The 23,637-nt window shown below is 36.6% G+C and overlaps 1 protein-coding gene and 1 long non-coding RNA gene across 3 annotated transcripts in view; one reads left to right on the plus strand and one right to left on the minus strand.

Annotated features, from left to right (window-relative positions):
• On the minus strand, positions 1-5,500 carry LOC132426121 (uncharacterized). The gene is made up of 3 exons (XR_011246492.1): positions 5,381-5,500; positions 4,671-4,813; positions 1-372 (listed from the first exon to the last, which is right to left on the minus strand). It is a non-coding gene; the product is annotated as an uncharacterized lncRNA (long non-coding RNA).
• AP1AR (adaptor related protein complex 1 associated regulatory protein) overlaps positions 5,059-23,637 on the plus strand; it is a 27,655-nt gene continuing 9,076 nt past the window's right edge. Inside the window, exons 1-6 of one of the 2 annotated variants that reach the window (XM_060012901.1) lie at positions 5,060-5,477; positions 15,664-15,712; positions 16,206-16,232; positions 18,819-18,844; positions 21,166-21,262; positions 22,425-22,523. In XM_060012901.1, coding sequence (XP_059868884.1) covers positions 5,395-5,477; positions 15,664-15,712; positions 16,206-16,232; positions 18,819-18,844; positions 21,166-21,262; positions 22,425-22,523 — 381 coding nt within the window. In that variant the 5' untranslated portion in view covers positions 5,060-5,394. Of the gene's footprint in view, positions 5,478-15,663; positions 15,713-16,205; positions 16,233-18,818; positions 18,845-21,165; positions 21,263-22,424; positions 22,524-23,637 lie in introns of both variants that reach the window. The other variant, XM_060012902.1, reaches the window with a different exon arrangement.

A 23,637-nucleotide genomic window follows, 5' to 3' on the forward strand; every position in this document is an offset into this window, starting at 1 on the left:
TTATGTGAATCAGGCTGTAAGTAACCTGCCTCCAGGGAGCAGGAATCTTCTAGAGGTGGCTCCAATCACACACACGCTTGTGGGTTGATCCCGACTGTTGGCTGCGAACTCAGCTTGGGATGATCCAGAACATCTCCACATGATCTTTCCTCATACCACAGCAGCTTTAGACTCCTTACATTGCAGTTGGGGTTGCAAAGTCATGCATCGCGAGAGGTCCAGCTAGAAGCTATAACACCTTTTATGACTTAGCCTCAGAATTCACATATCATTATTTTCACCATTGTCACAAACTTGACCAGATTCAAGGCAGGGACCATGAACACTACCACTCCGTGGAAGGAATGTCATTGTCACATTGTAGGAAAGATTCTGTAGGATGGAAGATACTGTTCAGGACATTTTTGGAAAACTCAATCTACTATAGTCTTCTTCCAAATTCCTGTGCATCCCACAAGCCCACATTACTGTCAAAATCTTGGTTGGTTTCTTCTCATCTCCATCTTTGACAAGCTAATTCTCCATCTGCCTGTATTTAGACCAGGTGCCTACTCCCAAGTGGGAAATTGCTGAGGCTTTCTGTTCATTTATGAATGCCTCATTTTTCTTTGAAAAGCAGTTCCTCAGGGTTTTCTTTCATTCTTCATTCCTCGCTGACCTCATTAAAAAATATGATTTTAACTTTGTTGAGGTTTTTCTTGTTGTTACCATTTGTCTTTCATGTACTTCTACATCTTAACTGAAAGCAGAAATCTCTCCTTACTGTTTGATTTTAATATCTTCATTTTTTATTTCTATTAGTTGTTTTAATTAACTATTCTCTTGTATTTCCTTGCTTTCTTTTTTATAACATTAACTATTTTAAACATACTTATTTTAGAGTATCTATCTGCTTGCTTTATTACATTTATTCTATAAAATGCATGGGATTTTTTCCCCCTCTGCTATCCCTGTGTCATGCCTATGTCATGGTAGTTTGTAACATGTGATCGCAGGTTCATTTTCAGTGTGGTTTTATATCCACGGGAGTCCTATGCAACCTAGATGGAAGTTATATCCCTCCCTCAGACCAAATATGTTCTTGCTTTGCAAGAAATCTCAAGGGCATCACTGCATCAAAACCACTTTTATGTTAATTTCTTGGCCTGGCATTTCAAAACTCTGAGGTTACTGTAAATTCCAACTCCTTAAGTAGAAAGAAGACAGACCTTGTGGTTTTTTTTTCCTAACCCAGATCACATCAATATTAAAAAGCTTCCTTTATATCTCCCACCTTTCTTTGCCCTGTTTTTTGATGCTACAACTCAATTGTGCAGACTACCTTTCTCCTTTGCTGGCAGGCTCTATGCTGGGATCTTCCAATAAGGGTGCTAGAGGGACACTGCAAGGCTGGAAGAAGCAATTCACTCTTTTTCTGCTGTTCTGTTCTCCATATGGTGGCAAGCAGATGAGCAGGAAGGAATCCTGGCAGTGATTACCACAGTGGCCACAGCCCTCTACTTCAGTGGTGAATGCCCCCTAGCCTACAGAAGTGGGTTCACCGGCAGACAGCTTTCCATCTAGCTTCTCAGTTACCACCATGATAGGCAGCATGTTTCTATGGCATCCACACTGTCTTCTCAGAGGTCTGAATGTCTAGTATGTAGGGCCTTCCTCTAAATGTCTAAATTTCTTCCCTCTTTACTTTTCCTCAGTCCCGGGCTGGTGGCAGCTCCCAGCAGTAGCTACATCTGTTAGACCTTCAAGTTTCCTTCTAGCATTAATCACTACTTACCTACCTAATGATTCCTTGTGTTAAATTTTCCCTGCTCAAATCACTAGTACACAGTTTCTGAACAGGCAAGAAAGATCTGGGACAAACTCTACCCAGTGGAAGCACTTCATATTAATCACATAACTGTTCTTATTAATCCCTCTCTTTGTGAAATGTAAATGTTGAATGAGCAAAGAAGGAAGGAAATCACTCAGTGTTCATTTTACTCAGTGGTACTGACCAACTAATGAAGCACATCACATACCCAAAAGTCAGAATAAACGGGTCACTGGAGATTCAGCCAAGATTTAAGTAATTTCCCCTTCTACTTTCCCTTTTATCTTTAAGCCCATCTTTGCATCCCTTTGTTCTTGGAAAATCACTTAAACGGTCCATTTACCTATTTAGTTATGCAAATGTAAAGTAAAAGACCACTGCAGAAATAAAGTCATTTGAGAAGAGTGATTTTAAGGAGCTAAACCCCTCTGTAAGATAATGCAAAGGCTGTCTGCATTGTAGGCAGAGTTGTTTCACTTGGACTTTTTTTGGAGAAATGTTTGTTTTTTAAGTATGAACTTAAGCTGTGACATGCCTGCAAAATGTTAGGACTTATTTTTATGGAAATATGCTCTTTTCAAGCCACTGTTGAGCATTCAGAAGCTGAAACTAGGTTTAGTGCACCTAAATTTTCACTTCATAGTGAAGGTAAATACGTACAAAAGAACTAGGCAATGCTGGGTTAAGTTAAACCTGGATTGGACTGTTGGTCTTTTACACAGTTAAGAATTAATAACAAGACTTTAGAAATCATGATACTGGATTATTGTGTTATGGTGAGATTGAGGGCTCCGAATACAAACACTCCTAGCTGGTAGGGGATGAGGTCTCCCTGTAAGTCGGTGGATATTCTAACTTTCAATCATCCTGGAAAGAGGCAGATCATGGGACAGATAAGGCCTGAGAGTTTGAGAACTCATTCCCACGTAGGCCACACTTGCTTAGAGCCTGATCTCAAGTAGTAATGTGGGGTATGCCTGAATGCATGCCTAAGAAGTGCAATTTTGAAAAAGCTAACTTTTTTCATGGGATGCCAAGGATGTAGCTACAAACGAAAGAATAACTTGTTGATGAAAATCTCCTTTGGTCTGTGGATAATAATAACAGCTAATACTTATATTACATTTATGGTATTACAGATAATTACAGCATAATATACAGAGTACACGATTGGAATTATATGTGTAATTATATTATTCTAAGCACTTACTTTTATATTACTAAGCATTTGATTAAATGCTTAATCATTTATACTGACAACAATCCCATAAGGTAAATTTCATTATTATCTCCATGTTGTAGTGGTCATATCTAGTATCCTGTGTAAATTTGGTAATTCAAACAATGCTCCAATGAATTAAAAGGATGCATCTACATTGATAAACTCAGTGGACGAGTGTGGCAATGAGGAGCACAGAATTCTCCCCCTAACCCCCCAAAAAGCACGATGGTAGCAACCAATCTCAAAAGAACAAAAAGTGATTAATAGTCAATACACAGGGAGTTCTGAGCGAAGAGAGATTCCAATTTGGAACCAGATAATCCAAAAGACAGTTCAAGGTATAGACTGCATCCTGATGGACTCCAGAGCATCTATAAGAAAAACTCTTGCTTTGACTTCAGGATAAACTACGAGAGAGAAAGGAACTTTGAAAGGGATGGGGAAGACAGAGAAAGGTCCTATTACCTGGAAGGTGGGCACATGGGGTCTCTCTAGAAGGCTGACATTAAGTGCCCATCATTGTAAATAATCTATTTGTGTCTCTTACTGGTTACCTTAATATTCTGCCTTGGCAACTGCCATATAAATGAATTCTTTAGCTGTGATACACTTGTCAATTTTGTCTTTACTGATTTCATACCCATGCCCAAATGTAGGGTTGAGAAAGTGATACTGTATCCATTCAGTATAATTTCCTGCAGATTCATTTAAGGTGTGTGTATCAATAATATGTTCCTTTTTGTTGCTGACTAGCATTCCATAGAATGGAAATTCCATTGGAATAGAAATTCCAACTGGAATAGAAATTCCAGTTGCTTTAAACATGTAGAGTTAAATTTTAAAGACTATTTCACAAATATATTTGCTTGATTTCAGGGGCTGAAACGGGAAAAGAAAATACAGTCACTATTCAGGAAGTCATTCAGTCATTCTGCCAACATTCACTGATGGCAGACTATTGGGCCAAATATATCCCTATACACTTGATTCCGAAAAAAGACTAAGACCAAAATAAAATCAAAATTAGTGAAGTAGCAGGGCTAAGGTTGAAACCCACGTCGGAATAGAATTCAGGAAGCAAGAAAATGAGTAGGTCAAAGAATATGTTATCATTAATAACAATTTTCTAAAATGTAAAAATATTCCTAAAAATTGGCATGTCTGGTTAGTTAGTAATTAAAACATCCTATCCACTAGACCAGGCGTTTACTAAGCCATGACTTACACCCGATTTTAAGGCCAACCACAGAAAAAAACCTAGTTTTAAAGGAGCACTTGAGGAGGGTGCCGCAAACCAAGTTGCATCAGAGTAGCTGTCTCTTCCCACCTACTACTGTTCTGGGAAGCACGCTTGGACTGGCAAGGCTGGTGTCCCTGAAAAACCTTAGCCCTCTAACATATTTCCTCTGGACCCCAACCGCTCCTCCGAAATTATTTGACGGTTCGATTCGAAACCGAACAAATAAGGCCAGTAGGGCACTGTTTATAAACTTCCCTACAATGTTGACAAGTATGGAGACTGAAACGCAAACTAGAGACGAGAGAGAAAAAATTCTTAGTGCTTCAAAACAACCACAGTCAGTTCCCTGACTCTATTTGCCACTTATGGTGTAATATAAACAAAACCTAAGCACACACCTCACAGAGAAGTGCCCCCTTCACACCTGATGACTCCTGGCCCGGGGCTCTAGGTAAGCCGCTCACAAGGCTTTGGTACAAAGTTCGAAAACTGAGCCTTGATAGTGTGACACCGGAGACGCTCGAGACCCAAAAGCGGGAAACTGCAAGGAAAAAAGATTTCCTAGTCAGGTCAATATCCAACAAAACAAACACCCACACCCACGAATTGAGATGCGTACCCAAGAGCTGGCGGAAGTGACGTAAGGCCAGTCGCCGGAGGAGGCGGGGCAGCCGAGGGCACGGCCTATTGGGGCCCGGGAAAGCCTGGGGGTGTGGCGGAGACGGTGGCCAGGCGCCGGCCTGGGCGCGCCGGGGGCGGGGCCTGGGCGCGCGACTCGCGGGGACTGGCCTCTTTCGGCGCCAGGAGGCGGTCACTGGATCTGAGCTTGGGGATCTGAGGCGAGCGAGGGGCCATGAGGACAACGAGGGAGTCTAGAGCCCGCTGCCCGGCCCTCCTCCCTCGCACAGCGGCGACTCGGCGGCCGCTGGAGTAACCGCTGCCTTTGTTCCGAGCGCCTGTCCCTCCCGTCGCCCTAGCCTCTCACTCCGCCGCGCTCCGGCCGGCCCGCCCTCGGTCCCCGAACCCCCATTCGGCTCGTGCCGCGCGGATGCGGCTGACGGGCCTGGGTTTGGGCTTTGAGCTGGAGGAGGAGGGGAAGCGGCGGCACCTGGGCGGCATGCAATGGGGAACTGCTGCTGGACGCAGTGCCTCGGACTCCTCCACAAGGAAGCTGGGCGGCTGCAGCGAGTAGGCGGAGGCGGAGGGTAAGCCCCCGGGGGGAGGGGCCCGGCGCTCGCTGGCTCCTCCTATTCGGCCCCTGGCGGGGAACCCCTTTCACTTCCCCAATGGCTTAGAGGAGGCTGGGAGCCCCGGTACCCTCACAGCTGAACAGGCGTCGAGTGGGTTGTCGTAGTGGAGGCCCTGGGAAAGAGGTAGAGAAGGGGGCGGGGTGTCGCTCTTGCCTCCTCCGAGCGAGATTCTCGCTGGGCGCGCTATCACGCGGGGAAAGAGTGACGGGAGGCATCATCTCTAGGAAGCACGGGGCACCCTCACATGAATGGTCAGTAGAACAGGATCCACGGCGACCCGAGCACTCCCTACGTTGAGCTTGGTTTATTGCTAAAGCTGGTAGTAGCTATGTGTTTGATTCTCTCTTTGGCTCTGACAGAGCAGGTGGAGAATCTCTTCCAAAAAGTTGATGTCTCTGAGAGATTTTTTAGTAGAAGTCATTTGGATGCTGGAGTGAAATAAGGTTTCAGACATTGAGCACTTCTTTGATACTTGCGAATTGCTGGGTTTCCACTGGGCATTCGGATTCTTAATGTTAATAACAAGAGGAGCAGTGTGTAGCTTTTTCATATTAATTTTTTGGAATTTCGAGGGGAATGCCATACCCTGATTGCTACCCACAAGTTCTGTAACACTAGGGAAATCACAGTCCTTCTGAAGTTCTCTTGATTAAATCTGGGATAGGCCTAGGTTTTTCTACCCACACCATCCATAGAATAATAGAATTTTGTAATTATTCCATTTTTGTGTTTTTTATTTCATAAGGTAGTGAAAAACTTAAATTCCTTGGAAATTGGCTTTGTTGTTGTTGTTAAATATTTCCCAGGAATTCAAACTTACAATTGAAAATCTGAACCACACCACTTTATGTAAGGAATAAGACATTAATTTTGCACTTTCTGGAACAGATTGCTAAGTTTTCACCATCTGTCCCATTTAACCAACATCATTAGGTAATAAGATGTTCAACATACACATACTGAAAACAAATGATTTATCATTTGGATCTTTTGGCGATGTAGATATTATATGAGTCACTCATTCGTTCATCAGGCACTGTGTGACCTCTGATGCAGAGTAGTTAGGGTTTTACACTAAGTGTCCCTTGAATGGAAAAGTAAGGACTTGAAGACTTTGTGCCTAGTTTTAGTATTTTGGTTTTCCTGACTTAAGGGTTATTACTGTTACAGGGGAACATGGCAACTCTTTTATCTTGTCAGCAAAAGTCATCTAAGTTACTTCTAATTTTTATTCGTAGATACTCATAATAGTCAAGCTGCTTAAATAGGCTTGCCTAAGGACTAGGTGCCACAGAATCTTTGGCTTTGTTAATATTTTTATTTGTTCATTTGTAGTTGTGTTGTAGAATAACTAAAAATAGGATCTTATACTCAAATTAGGTAAGCAAAAATCATTTATATTTCACTTTGGAGTACATTGTTTGGTGTCTGGGATTTTGGGGTTTTGTTCTTTCATGGTGATTTTACAAACTGAAAATGTTTTCCTTAGAGTATAGCATTAAAATTACAGGTTTTACTCCCTGAGCACATGAACTTGACAGCATAGGGAAGGGTGAGGGGAAAATCAGTGAATCATTGTGAGTGTTAATTGTCTGTAGATGTGTCATAAAAGCATAATAGCTGGATCTGTACTCTTCTGGCTGTGGGCAAAACTTGAACAAACAAGTTCTATTGCGGCAGTGAGAGTCTGTGGGTTGTGGACACTGTCATCTAAAACAATATAATAATGATATCCATCCTTTTGTTTTAATCCATAAATGTAGGTTTGAACAGTCAGTTACTTGAATCTTCTGATTAACTTATTGTTTTATATTCATTTTAGGAGCTTCTAATAAACATGCAGAGAGGAAGGTGGTTATAGTTCATTGTTGTTTACAGAATAAGGTTAAACTTTACCTCTCATGTTAGTAGTTGCTTTTTTTTAATCACCTGGTAGTTCTGATTTTCTTTCAGTTATAGGTCTAGGTACTTAACTAGTAGTTCATCTAAGGGCAAAAAAGTTGAGGAGCAATCTGAAAAACTTGATTTATATTTTGTCAACCGTAGGTGGAAGAATCCTGGGCTTTCTTAGGCTGATTTAAGCTGGGCCTCACAAGGGTACGTTATAATCCAGGGCCTGATTTCTTAGCCTTGTAGATTTCCCAGGGGTAGCTCAGAGTCAGATCACTCACTTTTCACTATCCAATTTCAAAACCAGAATTACCTATTTTTAAATTTATAACATATTAGAGAATTCTGGTATTTTATATTCTAGAATATGTAGACTAGTCAGAATATCAATATCAGTGTTAAGGTATGTCAGAAACCTTGCTACTAATAAAGTTATTTGATGGTTAAAGCAGAGGGAGTTAAATATCTTCAAGGAATAACATTTAGACATCCTAATGAGTCATCCTTTTTCACTCCAGGGAGTTTTGCCTACCACACATTCTAGAGGGCTCCATCTGCTTGTCAGCTCTCCTTTTTTTTGGGTAGTACGAGAAATCTTTTGTATAGACACTTATCGTGTTCTTAATTTTTTCTTTCTCAAACTGAAGGTCCAATTAAGTTTTGTTGTGTTGTATTTTAATTCCTATTTCTATCTTACCATATAATTGCACGTAGTGGTTCCAGTTAAGATGTACTGTAGGTTTATATGAAAGTATGCTCATGTTTTATATCTCTCTTGATATTTAACATTTGTTGGCCTTTTTGGCTGCAGCAGCAAAGTTGCCTTCAGACAATAATTTACAGTGATTTGGTGTTTTCTTTACTGGTAAAAAATGATTTTAATAATAGCTGCCAACATATGATTACTTCCTGTGTTCCAGGCACTGTTCCTAAGTATTTTACACTATCTCATTTATTCCTCACCACAATTCTGTGAGGAAGGTGAGTACTATTATATACACTGTAGGTTGAAAATTGAAGCTTAGAAAGTTTAACTTGCCTAAGATAGCAGAGCTGAGATTGCAGCCCAGGTCCCTCTGAACTGAGAGCCTTTTACCCTTAACCACTAATATCTCATGGTTTTGTATTAAACATTATAATCATTTTATTAAACATAAATATTATAAACATTTAGTTGCTCTATCTCTCTGTGCATTATCTTGTACTTTGTCACTGGGAGCTCTTATGCATATATCTCCACAACTTGGCTCTTTATTCTGTGTGATAAGCTGTCTTCCTTTTCTTGAAACTATGCACTTGACCTCTGCAACATTGCTTTTATCTTTTTATTTTCCTGTTCCTGTCCTGGCTATATTTACTCTCTCTACCCATTAAATATGGAATTTTTCTCTGTCTTTTCTTTATGTAGTTCCCTTAATTTCATCCACTCCTATGGTTTCAACCACCACCACTTCCAAATCTCATGTCTTCTGAACAGACTTCTTTTCAGAGGTTCAGCACTGTATTTTCAGTTGCCTATTGAAGAGATATACTTAGATGTACCAAAGCTCCTCAAATCAACTTATCTGAAGTATCTAATATTTAATATTTGTGTCCCATTAAATATCCGAAATAGTGCATTTCCTTTTCCCCTAGATTTTTTCTTCCTCTGCTTCGTGTATTCCCTAATCAGGGATTAGGGACTCCCTTAACAGCTCTGTTCACAGTCTCTATACTACCAACTTTATAGTCCTCACTAATCAGCTATTCAGTCTTTGCTTAATACATACTGAACCTGTTTCCTTCCTCTGTGCTTCTTCCTTAAACTTTGTCTTTCACATTGCTCTCCCTGTTGTATCTCTACACTTCATGCCATCTCCCCTTCCTGTCAGTAGAGTTAAGCTTTCTAAAAACCACACTGGATCATGCCATTCCCTTGCTTAACAATTTCCATCTGCGAACTATTTCCTACAGCTAAGTTGCTCAACCTTTTTTTCCTTCTGTGACAGATGATGAGTTGCATGGCATTCAAACATGCAACGTAATGTCCATCTGAATACTCAGGATTATATGCAGTTCTGCATTTGGGTAAAGAGTATGATCTCACTCTTTGTTCTCTCATTCAGAAAATCATGTCAGAATACAAATCAGAATAACATTAAAAGGAAAACAATGACTCTATTCTAATTTCAAAAAACTTAACTCATTCATAAACCTTAGTATTTTAACTTTTTTGATAAATGATAACCTTCCAATTCAGAGTAGTATGAAGTGCAGACTCCTGACAAGATAACTTAACCTTAATCTATTTTACCAGGCTAATTGCATTTTCTAATTATATTTTCCTTACAGCATAGCATTAAAATTGTAGATTTTACTCCTTGTGCACATAGCGTGGCAGCACAGGCGGGGGGAATTAGTGAAAGGATTCTCTGCCATTCTTTCACTTGGTACATCCCCAATGGCCTGTATACCAGTTGGACTATACCTGTTTCTGTTTTCCTAAATGAACTTGTAAAATCTAGAGAACAGTATTTTCTCCTTTTTTTTCCTCAAGATAATTCCCTAACTTTGGCATCACTCACATAGTTAAATATCTATCTTACCAGTTTTATGTTGACTTACTTTTTAAAGAGACCGTATAGAGAATGAGAATTTTAAATATTTTATCATAATGTATATTGCTAAAGTATACTAATCAGTAGTTATTATTGAATGATTCAGTTTGGTTTTCTGCATGTTTGTCAGCTTTGAGAAATATACAAGCATAAGATATTTCTCTTGAAATCTCAGAAGTTAGGAAGGAAAACAGTAGCAGACTTAAATGGATATGAATTTCCTGAACATTCTGTGTTGTACCTTGAAGACTCCCCAGGGCTGTGTTCTGAATCTCACTCTGTTCTTCCTTAATATATTTTCCTTCCTTAATGTACTTTCCCTGGGTGATGGCAGGAAAACAGATGACCTTACCTACTACCTGCATACTAATGAGCTCAGTCATCTCAGTCTGAGCCCTGAATATCTTAATTGCCTACTGAGTATTTCCCCTTGGGTATCAAACATAACCTCAAATTCGGTTTGTAAAGTTGAGCTCATCTTTCTTTCCTGCTCACAGTTCTTTACTCCTTTTCTTCATTTTTTTAAAGCCCCAACCATTTTTACTACTTTGTGTCCTACTTTGTGAGTAGTGAAATAATATACGGTTACCAAAGCCATGAACCTGCGAATCATAATAAACTCCTCCCTTTCACTCATCCTCTAAATCCGCGTTGTCAAGTTCTGAATGTCCCCTACCATTTTCTTCAGTGGTTTACCATACTTCTAGGATAAAGACTGAAATATTTAATGTAGCTTTCAAGACCTCACATTATCTATTCCTTGCCTTTTTTTTTTTTTCCTGCCTCATTTGTGCCACACTCTTCCTTGAATCAGTTTCTTCCCTTTTTAGTTAGATAACTCCTACGCATCTTTTAGGTGCCAGCTCAAGGATTATTTCCCACAGAAGTCTTCCCAATCTGTTTCCTACCCTCAGGGGATGAGTTCTCACACCATGATGGAACCATCTTCCTTATCCTCTCAGCACTTCCTCAGGTTATAATTATATCTGAAATAGTGTCATTATTTGGTTAATGTCTGTCTTCCGCTCTCAGTGTAAAGGAACAAGTTCATGCCTATTTTGCTTACCATTGAATACACAGCTCCAAGTTATGTGCATAGTATGTAGTAGATGTTTAGTAAATACTTGTTGACAGAATTAATGTATGCAGTCTTGATCTTTTCATTCCCCTTTGCCTTTGGTAGCTGCTGCTCCCTGAAACATTCCTTTCCACTACTTGGGGGCCTGGCTAATTCCTTCTCCTTCAGCTGATTTTTGATGCTCTTCATCTGAACGTATCCCTTTCAGAGCATGGTAGTTGTTAATTTACCTGTGTGTCTACCCCATTAGACTGTAAACCTCCTGGGTACATGGGTCAATTTTTACTCACTTCTGTACTTTAAATATAAATACATAGCTATGACTGTCATTCAGTTATCCAGGGAAGTAAGAAAAATTAGAACATTCAGAATCATAGACACATAAATGGCAACAGTTTCTGAAAGAAGAAGGTGGTCAACAATTTCAGATGCTGCTCACAGACTGCAGAGGATGAACGAGAAAGAACTAAAAGACCTCTAAGATCCCTTCTAGTTGTTGGTCTCCTCTAAATCAGGCTCCTCTTAAAGGACAGTGACTCTTTTTGACATGTTTTCCATCTTCAACATGTTTAACAGGAGAATTTGTCTCTTCCAAGGAACACAATAAATGTTTTGAACATCCAGTCTTCCTCAATTTGCCTTCATTAGGGAGGGGCTTATTTAATAGTAAATATTATTACTTTATTATTACCACCTATGTTGATGCTGTTCTACGTGGAAAATCTGTTGATGAATCATCCCTTGAGATCTGAATGCTTAAATCTTCACTGAAGTATTTGGTACTAATTGAAAAACAATGTGTCCATCATCTTCAATGTAATAGTTTTTGCCAGGCTTCTATTTGTAACCTTTCCAATTTTTGTCTAGAAAAGAAGAGTCTTGGGAAGCTTTTAATTTTTAATAGACTGTGGAACAGTTTACCATGGTTCTTCATTATTTTTTTATAATGTCAAACAGAAGATATAAGGAAAGACTATTATTTTAACAGATACTATACAGGAGAATATGAAGAAAAGGAACAATAACAATGTAGGATTTATGAGAATTTTTTAGTTATCTTTTACTTAAGTCACTTTGATATGAGTATTTGCCTGCTTTCCGTAATAACATGTAGAAGCATAAAAAACTGCATTTTCATTCTATTCTTGATGAGACTGATTTTATCCTTAATAAAAGATTGTCTTGATATCTGCCTTCACAACATTGACAAATAAATATATATGCAAGAATTGCCACCTTTGTACGTCTTTACTTTCAACCTTTTCCAAATACCTTTACATGCCACGATCATTCAGAGTATGATAGCCTATCTTTTCTACCTTTTTAATATCGTTTACATATTTGAGTCTACTTTCACATCGTCAGCGATAGTAGAATAGTTATATAGAAACTTACATTACTTAGAGACAGCTCTCAGGGGCATAAGGATTGTGTATAAAGGAATGTCCATGGATGGCTTTGGAGAGCAACTAACACACCATTGTAAAGCAATTATACTCCAATAAAAGATGTTAAAAAAAATTTTTAAAAGAAAACACAAAATATCAGGACAGTTTTTTTTTTTTTTTTACAGTGGTGTGTTAGTTTCTGCTGTATAACAAAGTGAATCAGCTATACATATACATATATCCCCATATCTCCTCCCTCTTGTGTCTCCCTCCCACCCTCCCTATCCCACCCTCTAGGTGGTCACAAAGCACTGAGCTGATCTCCCGGTGCTATGCAGCTGCTTCCCACTAGCTATCAATTTTACATTTGGTAGTACATGTAAGTCCATGCCACTCTCTCACTTCTTCCCAGCTTACCATTCCGCTTCCTCATGTCCTCAAGTCCATTCTCTACGTCTGCATCTTTATTCCTGTCCGGACGGTTTATAATGGGAAATACTGAAAAAGTCACATTGGAAATGTGTTAGGCTTTTAAGAATCCAATAATACAGAAAGATTTTAGTTTCAGTTTCTTTCATTTACTGCTTAAGTAATGGAGCACTCTTAAGCACTCTGAAATCTGAAAGGATACTTTCAAAAACTGGCTTTCTAATTACTTTTAAAATATGTATCACAAAGTTTCTCATCTTCTTTTCAGATAAATTCCAGGATAAAGCTCTTCTAATAAAAATGTTACCCGAGTTTGCCAAATTGCGTATTACTTTAATCTATCAATATAATCTTAGCATTTATGGTAGTAGGAGTCAGTATGTGCCCTTTGTGAGTAATAAGGTCTCAATCTAATCTGTCCTAAAAGGAAAGCTTAAATTTTCTTCCAAACTTATTTTGCTTTTTTGTTTTCTTTCCATTAAAATTTTTTTTGCTATTTTTTAATTTGCTCTTTTGCCATTCTATCTCTTAGACTTGTTTACTTATTAGACAGGACTTTGGTTATGGGGACAGAAACCCAAATCAAACTATCGTAGGCAAAAGGTAGAATTTCTTATAAGGATACTAAGTTTGTCAAGTACTAAGGAAACTATGGGCAGGGCAGGGATGCAACTGGTCCTTAGGAATGACTTCAACACTGTCAGAACACTCTTTCAATTGATTTCATTCCTCTTTGCAGGTTGTCAGAAGTATAACCCCTAGCAGCTCCCTAGAGCTCTCAGGAGGGTATATGTCTGCTCAGTTTCTGTATAACCCTGAACCAATCAAATGAAGTCTGGGGGATGGCTATGATCTAGGTTGGTCAGATAATCAGGGAGCCAGAGTCATGCAAGAGCATGATTGTCCTCACCATAGTTAGATATGGAGAGAGGGGACAGAAAAGATAGATTTACAACAGCCAACACCTTGGGCTTCTACTGAAGTTAGCTATATATCTGTGTAAAATTGGGACAGAACACAGTACTCTGCCGTCTAATGTAAGTGTAGTGCAACAGTTACTTCCCTTGGTTTGTATTGAGACAGTCTTAGCTTCAGGCTTTGCTTCAGCAGTGAAGTCACACTGATGGCTTATACTGGGATGCTTGGTATTAAACTTTATTTTACTATTCAGTTATATCATTCAGTAAGCCTGGAAGAGGAAATAGATTAATCAGAGACAAACTCTTCATTCAGGGAAGAGAGTGATGGTTGCTGAGGAAGAACGTATAGCACTTTATGAATGAATCCTAATGCCAGAACACAGTGCTACTGGAAGGCTCAACTCATTTCTGTTTTTATTTGAGAAATAGGGAAAATAAAAGAATGGGAGCACTAGATGCCTAGAGAATTGGGGTATTTTATTTATATTGGATATGTTCCATGAATTATTAGATCTATGGGATGACAATACCAAATGTTCCGTTTCTACCAATGATCTCTTAATGGGCAATAAAACTGCTTTGCATCTGTTAGCAAATAAAGATTGTACTGGAAAAATTGCTTTTTTTATTCTTTATGGTAATAAAAACTTAGTCATGATAATATACCATTCTCTTTTACTGAGCCCATCTGCCACCTCTGCACACATACACACATAATACAAAGCATTCTGACCTGTCCTAACCCCAGGATTCTTCCCATCTCTCAAAGGGGTGCTTTTTGTTCAAGAGTCCTGACACATTAGGAACCCACAGTGTGATTTTGGATCCCCATGGGAGGATGGGGGGGTCTTCTGTGTCATCAGTTTAGGCAGCAATAACAGGATCCACATTATAAGTGAAAGTCTTAAAATTTCCTGGTACTTCCAGTAGTAAAGGAGCTTGAGGGGCTCTGTCCTGTACCAGCTTTCATACTATAGTAGTTAGAGGACATATAGTTAATAGAATGTGGTGATATCTTTGGAGCAGATATAACAAAGGAGATGCTTATTTGACTACATGTAAGTTTCACTAGTAGGAGCAGAAGATAATAACTAGAATTTTTAAATTTCAGCTTTATTGAGGTATAACTGACAAAATTGTAAGACATTTAAAGTATACATTGTGGTGATTTGATATATGTATATACATTGTGAGGAGAAATTAAAATTAAAGTCAATATTTTACCCTAGTTGGAAAAATTAATGTAATGGATTATTTGGTAGATGTATATGTGATGTATATTGTTTTTCATTTTCTTTCTTTTATTTGTGCAGGCATGGGATGAGAATAAAAAGCACCTAAGCTTTATATAAACACATATCCCACCATCTAGAGATAACTATTCTTAGCATATTGGCCTATATCTTTTTTAGATTTTTGTTGTTTTGCAAATGTTTAACAAAATTGGGAACATGTTCTTATACATTATTTAACACAGCAGTACTTTAACAAGATATTTTTCTTGATACAGTAAAAATAATGAGATAAAATTTTAAATTTAATTGTATTCTGTTCTATGTAGTAAATATAGTAAATTAACTTATTATTACAGGTATAGTAAATATTAGGACCAATAGAAAAATATTGGTTGACTAAACACTTTTAAACCTACAACTAAGTTTAAAAATCTGGAGTGTTTATATTCTTATGTAAGTTTAGTGGTTCCTTTTTGTAAATATAAGATACTATACATTGGAGAATTTAAAGTTGCTTTTGAGGAAATGTTTTTATGCCACTATATTAACTCAGTTTTAGGATTGATTGTAATTTTTAAAGTTGTTTTCCTGTTTTTCTTCCCAGATCCAAGTATTTTAGAACATGCTCAAGAGGTGAGCACTTAACTATAGAGGTAAGTAGAGTCGTAAATCTGATTGAATAAAACTACCTTCGAAAGGGCAGGAGAGACACTTTTTTTTAAGTAAGGGGAAGGCTCTGTACCTAAATTTAGTATGGACTCTTTATATTTTAATATTAGATAGCTAGTGAATAGGAAGAGAATTGGAGTGGTGGGGGAAGCATGAATAGGGGAGAACAAGTTTGCAAAAGATTAAGATCCCATTCTTCTAGTAGAATTGTTATTTCTACTTAAGAAGTGGTGGGATTTTTTGTTTGTTTTTGTCTTTTTTCTGCCCTATACAACTGAGCGAGAGGGTACACTTCTATCAATTATAGTGGCTTATAGTAGCCAGCGATTCTAGAGACAGATCATTGGTCTGCCCTAGTAGAGGTGTGGCAGAATCAAAACAGCAAGTTGATTTTGAGCAACTCCACCATATAATTTTTTGTGAGATATGTACCTTAGACAAATATTCATCCTAACACTCACTTTCTTGTTGTTTCAGTTTGAGAATCTAGTAGAAAGTGATGAAGTAAGTATTTTCACAGCAGTATAAAATTCATATTTGTTCTTATTAGTCATCTCATAAGTTCTGACAATTATTTTTTTAATTTTTATTATATTCTTTTATTTTAGAATTTTTACTTCTTAGTTATTTTTACTTTTTAGTCCCTTATCGTTTCCTTCTTTTACTAATTTATATTAGCAAATTATTCAGAATTTTCTATTATTTAACATATGTAATAATATATATACTACATATATATTATAGTTTCATACATCAGTTATATATTATATGTGTGTGTGTATATGTATACATATACATAAAACAGGTTTTTAAAGTATTCTGTAGAACTTGAGAAACTTTAAAAAAAGATATTTCTAACATCTTGCCATCTTACCTAAGGTAAAATTCCTCAGCAATCCAGAGTAGACCCATTGTTTGACCATAGTTTTTATAGATTTCTGAGAGTAGAATTTATACATGTTTGTTCTGCAATCACTTTCTGACTTTAGCCATTATCTTTTTTATAAGTTATTCTTTTTGTTGATTTTTGTATTTCACCTCATCTAAAAATCAATTTTAAGATGCATCCCAAGTACAGAAATGTTAAAATGAAAAAAAAAATACATTTTAAAATTAGTGAAATATGGTGTACATTTCTTATGCACTGGTATAGTTAGAAGAGTTTTAGTTTGTGTGTTACTTTCCAACTTTGCTAAACTAATTATATGAGTTGGTGTAAATTATTTAACCTGCCTTGGGCCTACTTTCCACATCTCTAAAGTATATTTGACTAGAAGAGCATTGCAAGTTTTTTTTTTCTTCATCATTTTTGTTTTCTAAGGAAAGAGAAAAATGTATTAAACCAAATTTAAATTATTCTTTAGCCCAGCATTTCCCAGAGTGTGTATAGAATACTAGTCTCAGAGTGTAAATTGGCATATTAAAGGTTCTGGGAAGAACTATTAGAAAAATTGTTAAAGAACTGTTAAAGAAAATTATTTAAACTTGTCCAATTTAGCATTTCCCAAATTAATTTGAGTATAAATCTGTTTTTAAAATAGTAATACATATTTATTATTATCTGGTAGAATATATTTGAGGACCTGTCTTAGCCTTTTGTTTCCCAGTAAAATTTCTCCCAAATATTTTAGTGTTTCATAGAATCTCGTTTCTTTCCCTTTTCAGAAGTAACATTAATTTTGTGTATTTTTTTAAACAAACACTTAACATATTTTTAAAGTTTCTGACAAGTACTAAATGTAAGATTTCTGTTAACCTTCAATATAGTTCATCCCCCCATCATACAGCTCTTTAAAAGAATGTGTGATTCCAAGTGTTTTCCTAAGATGCGTTTTGTTTGGTTTGAGTTTGTTTGTTTGTTTGTTTTGCTAACCAGTCTTTTCCTCTCTCATGTCATAGTTAGTGTTTGGTTTAGTTGAATGTCACATCCTGCTTTGTAGTGCTTTTTCCTAAGTTAATTTGGACCATTTGAAATTTTATTTCTGCTGTTACTTAGTCATATATTTTAATTGTGAGATGTGAATAGCACAAATGTGTAAGAAATGCATAAATCCAAATCAGTCTTGAAAGTAGTTACAGTTTGCTTTGGAGGAAAAAACTGTAGGTAATTTCAGAATCCCAGGAAAGAACAAAAGCAGTCTCGTTATCTGTGGTAGTTACATTCTATGAAGTTGCCGTGAATACTGAATTAGTGGATACTGGAACATTACTCCTAGGGGAAATACAGAATTAGCTTCCTACAGGCTTCTGATCACAACATTTTCATCAACTGATCAATATATAACCTTGTTTTATGTTTCTGTTTGACACCTTATTTTAGTGTATATTACTGATTCATTAACTTTGAACTCACTAACAACAGCGCTAATAATTCATGCCTGAATGAAGCTTATCTAACACATGTATGTGTAGGCACATGTAGGCATGTCACACCTTCTTATGATTAGGAACAATAGACAGCACTTCAGCACTACACATGGGCGTCATTTTAAACAGCAAAATCAGGAACAAAAATGCAAAAAGTGACACTGCATAGGCTGCAAAGAGGGCACAGTAAGAGTGCTGAAACAGGAAGGCAGAGCATCATCTTCTACTTCAACTGGGAATGTGTATGTCAGGCAACCAGATTTTTTGCTGCTCTGTGTATGCCCATGAATGACCATAAGAGTGAGGGGAGCATTGGTTTTGATGTTGCAAATAAATTTTAACTCATTGGTGAATTTTCAAATCTGGAATCTGCGAATAATGAAGATCAATTGTAAATGATGAGAACATAGAGAATATGTTGTCTAGTACCATCTTGAACCCAGAAGGTCATTTGGTGTAGAGTAAATATTTGTTATAAAAAATTAAGAAATGTCCAACAATTGGTTGCTATATAATTAAGATAGATAATAAACTAAATTTTGCCTTTGAGAAATAGTAAAATGTTAAAGCTTTTTGTTTAAAACACTTTTAATAATGAAATTTATTACCAAGGTAAAATAGATAAGCAGAAAATATTTTGATTAAATAAAAATTTTATTGGCTTGCCTTAAATAGAATTCAGCTAGTGAAATTTGTATAATTGTTTAATTAATTCTTGCACAGGGGGAAAGCCCAGGAAGCAATCATAGGTAAGGCTTTTTTTTTTTTTTTTTTTTTAATAAAACAAACGACTTCTATGTGAACTATAAGAAGCTCTCTAAAAATCGAGGCTCTGTCATTTGCTTGCTTTGAGGCATTGAACAGTTTACATTTCAGGACCTTGGTTTTCTCTTTCTATAAGATTGAGGCAATATCTCAAAAGGTTGTTTTGAACATTAAAGAATTTAATCTACATAAGTGCCTAAGTGCTTTCCTACTGAACGTAAGTTGTTATATATATTTTAGTTTTAAAAAACTATTTAATATATTAATATTGATAAGTACATTTCTTTGAATTTGTAAAACTTTATCGCCCTTTTGCTTCCTTATGACATTCTAAAACTTGTTTTACTAATCATGTTTTTTACTTTATATAAGTAATACCTCAAAAAACAAACAAACAAAAAGCCCTAGGCAGAAGTTAGGGCTAAAGGAACAAAAGTAGGAGACATTACCTTATACATGGCTGGTTATAACCATGATAATTATCAAGACCTGAAGTTGGGGAAGGGGGAGGAAGTGGGGTGATTGGAGCATGGAGAGAGAGCAGTTGGTCTGAAGACTGAATAGGCAGACACTAGAAGAGGATTCAGAAGATAGCCAAGAAGCAGTGGGCAAAAAGAACCAGGAGAGCATAGAAAGCCAAGGGAGGAGGTAGAGACAGACTGACAGATGGAATGGAGGGAATGGTCAGCACTGCCACATGAAACTGAAGAAATATTATAAGGACTTAAACTGTCTCATATTTGGCAACATAGAGGCCATTAATTACCTTTGTTAGAGTTAGTAGAGCGATGAAAGCAGATGCAGACTGTCATGAGTTGATGAGAGAATGGGAAGTAAGGACATAGAAGGGAAGAGAAACACAGTTGTTAGGAGCAAGGAACTAGACTACTTGGGTTCAGATTCTAGCTTTGCCACATACTATATGACTTACTTGGACATAATCTGTCTTCATCTCATTTCCCTCATATGTATGATCTCTGTATCTACCTTACAGGGTTGTTTTGAGAATTAAAATTAGTCAATATATGTAAAGCACATAGAAAAGAACCTGACACATAGTAAGTGCTAGATGTGCTATCAATAAACTTTTAATTTCAGACATTTTGGCTGAAATGAGAAGGAGAGAGCGAGCAGTAGTTAGAGATAGATATAGGTCAAATGAAAGTTTTTCCTTCTTCCTTTCTTTCCTTCCTTTCTTCCAATCTTCACAAGGAAGAGAGGTGAAAACAGACAAAAAGAGTAGACTGAAGAAAAGAGGTACTAATTGATGGAGCAATGTCCCACAGAATTCTCTGGAGTGAAGGTGGTGTGGGGTAGCATCAGTGATGAATGAATCAAGTATAAGTGTGACAGGTGACCTTGAACAAATTAAGGAATACCACCTCTTTAGAGGAAGGAGGGAAGAGTAGGGAGGATAGACTTAGGTGAGAGGAGGACTGGCAAGAAGTTGAGGGATTTGATGGTTGGAGACATGCTCGTCATGTCTCAGAGTGGGGTGAAATTGACTTCTAAGAGAAAAGACTTTGAATGAAGAACTTAAGGAGTGTGTTTGTGAAGATTTTGAAGTAGTTAGCATAGGATGTGAGAGGGAGTTGGCCATGTATAAGTAAAGGGTTATTGCTAGGGGCAGAGGGCCAAACAGATGTAGGATTTTCTCTCACAGCTCTCAGCAGAAAGAGCTAATCATGGAAATGATCCAAGGTCAGAGAATGAGTAATCTGGGTGAATAAGGCATAATGACAGGTGTGCAGGAAGGCGAGTATGTGGGTAAGAAAGTACTTCAGATTTGCCACAGAGTCCACACTGGTTGTAAGTGAAGTAAAGCCAGAAGATGATCAGGATCGATAAACTGAGAGAAAAGGGAGGATCAAGGGCCTGGGGTGGTTAGAGGGATTGAGCAGGATAAATAGGGCAGTGGGTATGAGAGTTAGGAATTCCAAATTGATATGAGGGCTGAGATCAGAGTATAGTATACTGAAGTTTATATTTTATGATGAACATTTTGGGATATAGTCAGATGGCTGAAGAGCCAAAGTAAAGGGAGTCCACATTTCTTTAAAGTTGATTTTAGGGCTAAAAAACGGTACTCTGATAGTATATCATCTTATATACCAAATTATAACAAGTATTAGAATGTATGATTTTTTACTCTAACAATTGAAATCATAGCATCAAATTGCTTTAATACATTTTTGACAGTAAAATTTCATAATTTCACTGATTTTATGAGTATTTTATTTAACTTGGACTCATCAGCACTTTTTTTTTCCTTTTCTTTCTTTTTCTGCCTTATTTTTCTCTGTAGGCCTCTTACTGAGGAAGAAATTGTTGACCTAAGAGAGAAGCATTATGATTCTATTGTTGAAAAACAGAAAGATCTTGATATGAAAATCCAAAAAGAGGTAAATAGTCTTATGTTGCTTAAGTATATATTATCATAAAGTCTCTGTTTATATGGGAAAGATGTCATTAAATAATATATTACATGTGAACCTAAATTTAGATACATAGAGGTGAAAATGAGTTAAAAGTTAAAAAATTATTCCAGCCTATAATAATTTGGTTTAGTTTGGCACAATTTATCAGAAATCATATGCTGCCAATAAGTGAAGAGAATACATTCTTCTGAAAATAATTTCTGAATTCACAAGTAGGGACTCTGGCAAGATACATGCACCTTTGTGTTTAAAACTAACTTTAAAAATTACTCTGTTTCACAATAAGTGGTTTATTTTTTAAAATCTTTTTGTCTTGGATTTATTTATTCTTAGTAAGTGAACCAAGTACTTCTAACAATCATAAATGTTATATTTACTTTAATATATTTACAGAGGTGGCCTGTAATTATAGTTTTGCATTCACTAAACTAAATGGAATACGTCATATTCCATTATACATTTAAAAATAGTCTGTTTAGTACCAATTAGTGATTTCAACAGCATTAACTTAAGCTACACAATAGATGCTAATATTAGGCTAAAGAAAAATATTGTGTTTGATTTTTAAATTTGATTTGACTTGCAGTAGATTATCATTAAAGCAGTTCGTATGCTATTATGAATGGCAGGAACTTAAATTTGGAAGTAATTTTTTAATAACTTGATGGTAATAAAATACAGGACATGTGTATCAATGCACCATGAACTTTGTGAAAGCTTACTTCGCTTTGGTAGACAGTGATGTGATTGACCTTAGTTTTAAAGACCTTGGACTAAGGAGGGCCCAAACCATGAAACTAATCAGGGTGATCGGCATTGGAACGATTGTTCAGAATGAAGATCACTGCATATTCTAAGGAAAGAAACAGTTTTGTATTTATGCAAACTAGATGCTCTACTTTATAATTCAACTTCTAAAGAATTCTGTAACATGTTTGACATCATTTGAATTATTTTGTAAAAAGAGAAATGAGAAATCGCAGAAATTTAATTCTATTATGCTTTGTAGAGCTCAGTTATTTTTTTAATAATTTATTTTTTATTTTATAAATAGAAGCATTTTATTTTTAGAGCAGTTAGACAGGTTCTGATTTTTGTTAATCCTTATTGTTTTGTTCATGTACAGTTAGCCTTACAAGAAGAGAAGTTAAGACTAGAAGAAGAAGCTTTATACGCTGCACAGCGTGAAGCAGCCAGGGCAGCAAAGCAGCAAAAGCTCTTGGAGGTGAGGGGAAAAGACCCCGACATATATTAGGGCTGCTTTTCTCCTGATTTTCTTTGACAAATCTTAGTTGGGACTTTTTCCCCCTAGAATCAAGGGCTTCTTGTTCAACAACAAATGTATTTATTCCTATACTCTTAGGAATTTTAAAGGGAAATTAGTTGGTCTTTAACAGCTAGAAATAACATCAAATTATATGCTTGCTACTGAGTGCTGTTTAGCTTTAAATTACCAGAAGCTAATTCTTGTTTATCGCAAAAATGAACTTTATACTTTTCCAAAATTCAGCATTCTTTTGGAAAAATAAATATACTCTTAGATGAAACATTGCAAAACTAACCTTTAAATATCATTTCTGCAGCATTTTTTAGTTTATTTTGTGAGTTTTTTTTTTTAACAATTTCTTGAACTGCTAGACTTTCTTATACTTCCTAAAATTGGGTAAGCTGAGCGATTTTGCCCCATAGGAATACTCTGTATTTCTCATCTTTATATTTGTGTCTTTGGGAGATTGGGAGTTTGGGTCTTGGGAAATCTTTGATGTAGTATCAGAAAAAACAACAGATTTATCATATCTTACCATGCTGTATTCAAACATGGCATTGTTATAATGCCAGACAGCTATTAATAATAGACATTTATGGAGCCCTGGCTAAGTGTCAGTAACTGTTCTGATTAGTTTACATGTTTTACCTTGTTTAATCGTCACAACAATCCTAGGAGAAAGGTAGTGTTTTTAATCCCCATTTTATAAGTGATGAAACCAAGGGACAGAGATGTTAAGTAACTTAAGATCCTACAGCTAATAAACGGCAGAGCCAGAATTCAAGCACTGCTTAGCCACTTTTCTATTTAGTATTTAGTATCTTCCTCCATCTTTTGCCTATGTGAACTCTACTGCAGTGTTAACTGAAGTGTAGTACAAGGATTATGTCACATAATTATTGTAACTTAGATGAACTAAAAAATCATGTATCATTTTCTGTGTGATTTCTATGGGACCCATGCTCTTCATCTCTCTCTCTTTTTTTTTTTTTTTGGTGTTTCAACAGATTAATTAGATTATGTGAGGGAGTATCTTTTTTATTTTTATTTTTTACTAACTTCTAAGTAATGG

Source organism: Delphinus delphis, chromosome 5 (genome assembly GCF_949987515.2).
Source record: "Delphinus delphis chromosome 5, mDelDel1.2, whole genome shotgun sequence".
Taxonomy (NCBI): Eukaryota; Metazoa; Chordata; class Mammalia; order Artiodactyla; family Delphinidae; genus Delphinus; species Delphinus delphis.